Source organism: Lipotes vexillifer, unplaced genomic scaffold (assembly GCF_000442215.2).
Source record: "Lipotes vexillifer unplaced genomic scaffold, Lipotes_vexillifer_v1.1 scaffold96, whole genome shotgun sequence".
Classification (NCBI taxonomy): Eukaryota; Metazoa; Chordata; class Mammalia; order Artiodactyla; family Lipotidae; genus Lipotes; species Lipotes vexillifer.
In genome coordinates this window covers 1776842-1782113 of record NW_006798666.1, presented here as the reverse complement: position 1 = coordinate 1782113, position 5272 = coordinate 1776842, and the positions used below count along the sequence as shown (strand labels likewise).

The window sequence follows — 5272 nt, the reverse complement described above, 5'->3', positions numbered from 1 at the left end:
AACAATAGCTTGAGTAGGTTTCTAATATCACACAGTATTTGAGAGTGAATTTAAGGATGTGGCACTCTTATATTTAAGTTTTAAATTTAGAAACCACCTTCAAATCCGACATTTGACTGAGATTTGCTGAGCAACAAAATAAAAATCATTTTAACATAACGCAATCTAAGGCACCAAAGTACCTTACCATAATGTATTCTATAGCACTAGGTTATATGTATATTATTACTTTTTCTCTTCTCGAATGTTCAATCATTTTCTTCTCTTTTTAAATACAGTGGACAGTGAAAGAGGGCAAATTATTCATAGTGAAATGTTTACAAAACCAGTAATGCAGGAAAAAAAGTAGAACTAATAAATTAAGGCTCTTCTCCCACTTGAAGAATGAAAATAAATGACTGCCTTTGCTCAGTGGGTTAATATTAAGTAGTAATGACTACATAATTAGTATAACTATTACAAAGAATCAGTGAACAGACTTCAAGTGATCATAGAAGTACAATACAATATCACATGTTTGGAATCATCAAATAAGTCAAAAGATAATATCTTAACGAGGTAACTGAATCAAGGCATGATGATAATGTTTAAACTTCTAAATTTTAAGGACCTGCTTGGATTCTGAAAGCATGATATTCATCTACTAATGGGTACTGAAATTAGATTCTGTAGAAACAAACAACAGTTTACTATAGTATTCCCAATATCAAAAGTCCAATGAGAAGACTGGCTTTATTTTTTAGATACAGGCTTAAAAAGTTTTGACAGTCTTTCAAAACAAACTAAAATCTGTCATTCTGCATTGCAAAAGCATTCAATTATCATGAGAAGACATCTTACTATCATAAAAGATGTCTATTATCTGTAATATTTAGTGGACATTAAAACTATCAATTACTTTCCTTGCTCTGATAGATGAATCTACTTTTATTCTTAAGTTGACAGTAGAAGTTTGTATTATAATGTTTTATCTCCCCTAAATAGTCTCCCTTGAGTCCTCCAAGCTACCCTTCCAGTTCAGATTCTAATACTATACCCCTTACAGGTCACTCAACTGTTGAGTAAATCCTTAGTGGATTAGTGGTTTTTAAATTATGCTTGGAGGCACTTTAGAGAGTTTTTGGAGGTGCCTCAGTGGTCCTAGTGGCCAAACACATGGGGTTTCAAGATTTCAATTTCCAAATCCTACTATTACATCCTCATATTTATGTCATATATACATGAACGTCCCACAAAATTACTTTGAAAATGTAATTTTGTTGCTTTAAAATATTTTTAAAACACAGTAAAGGGATTTGGGAGACTTGGGAGACTTGGCAGAAAGAAGCAAGGAGTCCTCTTGTCCCATGTAAAGTCTTCAAATATTTGGTCACAGAACTGAATAAGATACTGTATCTTGGACCTACCACACCAATATTATACCTCAGTCTGGCCTTGAGTTCAGAGGCACAAGTCAAAACAGATCAATGTTTTAGTTGGATCCTATCACAATGATTAATATCCCTTCAAGTCTATTTTTGCAGAAATAAGTGGCATATCAATTATTTACAATATAAGAAAACAAACAATTAGTAAATGCTTCCTAGATAGAAATCCTTAACAATGTGTATGACCTTTGTTCTCACCTTTTATACCAAAGGAACAAGCACAGAATTTATATTACACTTGCAAATGAGTATACATTTTTATTTTTTCTTTCTAAATAAATTAGAGTCAGATATGAGCCTTGATTCAGGGTTTGAATAGAGTGGCAGACTTGCTAATTAAACTGCTCTCATGAATGGACTTATTCCAAAAACATCATGTAGGAAAAGAAACACTGTCAATTAAAAATTGTAATGAATTAAGAACTTAGGTCCCAAAGAAATAGTAACGATTTTGATGCACACATGACTCTTGAAAAGAGAATGCTGAGAGCTGGTGTTATTGCTCTCTATATAAACTTATTCATGTTCTTTTAATATAAAAGAAACTTCAAAGTTTGTCTTCTTTCTCAATATGAAAAAAAAATAAGCAGAGGTATTAGATGAAAAATATAAAAATGCTGGTGTGGTACAAATAAATGTAAAAAACGTTCCACAGTAGGAAATAAAAATATATATACTGTTGTTTTAAATTCTGAGGCCTTTCTTTTAAACATATTATCATTTGAATAAAGATTTCCCCAAATTATAATATTATAAAGAGTTAAATTTTAACTGAAGGGAAAATTCTTTAAACAAATAGAAAACTTGTTTGCAAATATTTTCAGTGAATGAGCAGTGGTGAATTTGGCTCATATCTTGGTTTATGTCCAGAGAGAATATTATTTTCTTACTGAACATTATTTTCTTTCCATTGAATGAGAAAAGAATTGTGGAGCTGTGCCATCTCTGTTGTTAAAATATATGTATGTGTACATACACACATATATGCACGATCATACATTTTGATGCATGAATCTATAGATATGTATATTACATACTTTTGGGCAAAGCACTGTATCTAAGACCTAATTGTTTTTGTATATGGAAAAGTAACAGATTAGGAAACATGCCTCCCCAAAACATTCGAATGTTCATACCGCTAATTATATAGCACATCAGAATGTGCAAACATTACACTTATTGCAAAGTATCTTATAGATTTAGACGCCATTATAAAATGCTTTCAGTTCTATTTTTGTACCCTAAGATGTCGGTATATAATACCAAATTTCCAGTTAAAGAGTTTAATATAAAAATATCAGCACAAAACTGTTTTTTCAATCTGTTTATTGTGTGAGGAACCCAAACTTCAGTTTAAGTGCTGTTGTAATTTTATTACTAGATTCCATAACCCTACAATTGATAAATTTTATACCATTTTAGGTATTTAATGAGAAACTTAGAAATACTAAGAAAAAAATCAGTATTCAAAGGGTTAATTTTGTTTATAATAACAATAAATTATTTTATCATCTTCTTCAGTTCAAAATCCAGCTTTGAACCCGAGGAAGGCTTTCAAATCATGTTAATTAAATGGTGGTCCTTTAACCAGTAGCAGTTTGATTACCAATTACTCGAAGGATCTCTTTGTGAATGCCTCCTTCTTGTGTGTTAATATTTGTGTCTCCCACTTGGCCATCTTCATAGCTAAAACACAAGACACAGAAACATAAAACATTCGAAAAGAAGAAACATTCAAAAACATCCCCAAAGCATTTAAGACAGCTTAGAAATGCTGTCTGGTACCTAAAGTACAGCCCAAGGGAATCAAGAGCCAGAGACATTTGCTTCTCAGTTGTGTTTAATAATGTGCTCACATTACTGAACACATGATTATTCTACGTCATGCCCTGATTTGACCCTTCCTTTTTAATTTTAACTTTTTAATCTCACATAAAGCATTGCCTGAGATGCGGGAAGCACCCCAGTGTCTTTGGCTCTGCAAACATTTTTCACAGTACTTGTTACATGAAGCCTGCTGAGAAAGAAGATACTGACTTCAGTTTTATGTTCCTTGGGTTCTGGATTTCTTAGCTCCACTCCTACTTCAATCATTTATTTTCTGATCAGTGACACTCAGAAAAATCACTTCACTTTCCACCACTGCTCCTTTGCCATTCCTGCCTTCTAATTATTATTCAGTTGTAATCAGTGCTGCATTTTTTTTTTTATCACTGGCACTGGTTGCTCTATTTAGTCCGACTACAACAATATTCTTATTCATGCTGGTACTACACACAAGAATGCCAGTCTGCTAAGTTTAGCTAAGCAATAGAAGTGAAAATGTAACATTAAAGGACAGCAATTACTAAGTCCTTTAGAAAGAAGTAATTACATTTTAGATGATAATTCATTTCCTCAAATAAACTTACTTGGGCAATAAGAATTTCCCAAGAATGAATTTTTAAACTTCCATGATAATATTCAGAGTAGAACAGGTGATGAATTAATTTTACTTCATAAAAATGACTTCAAGACAGAAGCTTTAGAGAAGTGGTAATTACTTCAAAATAGATAACCAGGGATGTAAGCATAGTGTCTCAAAGATTAATGTGTGCCACTGTCTTTTCCTCACCATGCTTAAATTCTCCTGAAATAGCACAGTACAGAAAAATGAAATAGATGACATATAACAATGAGAACTTAGGTCCTTACATAATCAACTACTTAAAAACCTAGTGATGATTGCATCTATATCGAGTTTAAACTCCTACGAAGTGGCCCAAGTTTGCCTGCTTGGTTAATTTTTACCATGCAAATACACACACACATACGTATACATAAGGCACCCAATGGTGAGACATTATTGTAAAAAAAGAATGGGATATGTGGTACAAAGCCCAGTTGTAATTATTTTCTCAGGAGTTCAAACAATAAGTGCTCTGTTACAAACTAGAGAATGTGTAAAGTGAAATGCTTTAGACCTAGATCTAATCGGGTGTTTTGTAGCAAACTGTGTAAAGATATACTTTATTGGGCAGGTAAAATATGTTAGCCTGGTTTTTGTATAAATCCAGGCTACTCACTGGACCAAGGGTAAGCTAAGCCATCCATAATTCTGAGCCAAGGCTGGGGAAGCAACCTGGCTTGCAGGCTTGGCCCAAATGAGATAACGGTGTTTTATCAAACCAACTGGCCTAGCTCCTCTAGGATACAGATTATGGAAAACAAAAGAGACTGACAAAAAGAGAATGAACCAGACACAAAGGAAACCACAGTGCTTTGAGAGAAGCAGGAAGAGTGGCAAGTCTTCGAACTGCTTTGGTTCTTGATGGCTTCCCAATTTCTGATACCAGTCCACCATGTATCTCCATCCTAAGTTTCCTAATAGGTGTTTATATAAGATATTTTCAGCTTAATAGATACCAGCCTACATATTACCATCTCCATTCTTTTCAATTTAAAGTTGACCTTGATTAAGTTTTGCCTGTAATACATTAAAACTTCTCATTTTTTCCTCAACCCACTGCAATCATTCTTCAGATCCTACTACTCTACTGAAAAGTACTGACAATGGTTGCCCATGGCCTCCTAGCTGATAAATTCAGGAGATTGTATCTGCTATGTCTGCAGCATGTGATACAGCTGACTGCTCTTTTTTCTTAAAGCTGTATCATCTCTTCCCTCCCTAGTTGGCCCTTTGATTATTAATTCTCAGTCTCTTCCCTGGCCTCCCATTTCAATGCTGGTTTTATCCACAATTCCCTCCTCAGTGTTCCCTCTTTTTATGATATGCAAGCTCACTTTACTTTAGTCTGTCCCATTGTTGTAACTATCACCCACATGCTGATTCCTAAACTGTATCT

General features: G+C 33.7%; 1 protein-coding gene across 3 annotated transcripts in view; it reads right to left on the bottom strand.

Moving 5' to 3' along the window:
• Positions 1–2738: 2738 nt before the first annotated feature.
• PARP8 (poly(ADP-ribose) polymerase family member 8) overlaps positions 2739–5272 on the bottom strand; it is a 181580-nt gene continuing 179046 nt past the window's right edge. For all 3 annotated transcript variants that reach the window (XM_007470737.1, XM_007470739.1, XM_007470738.1), the window contains one exon: positions 2739–3113. In XM_007470737.1, the coding sequence (XP_007470799.1) occupies positions 3011–3113 (103 nt within the window). In that variant the 3' untranslated portion in view covers positions 2739–3010. The remainder of the gene's footprint in view (positions 3114–5272) is intronic.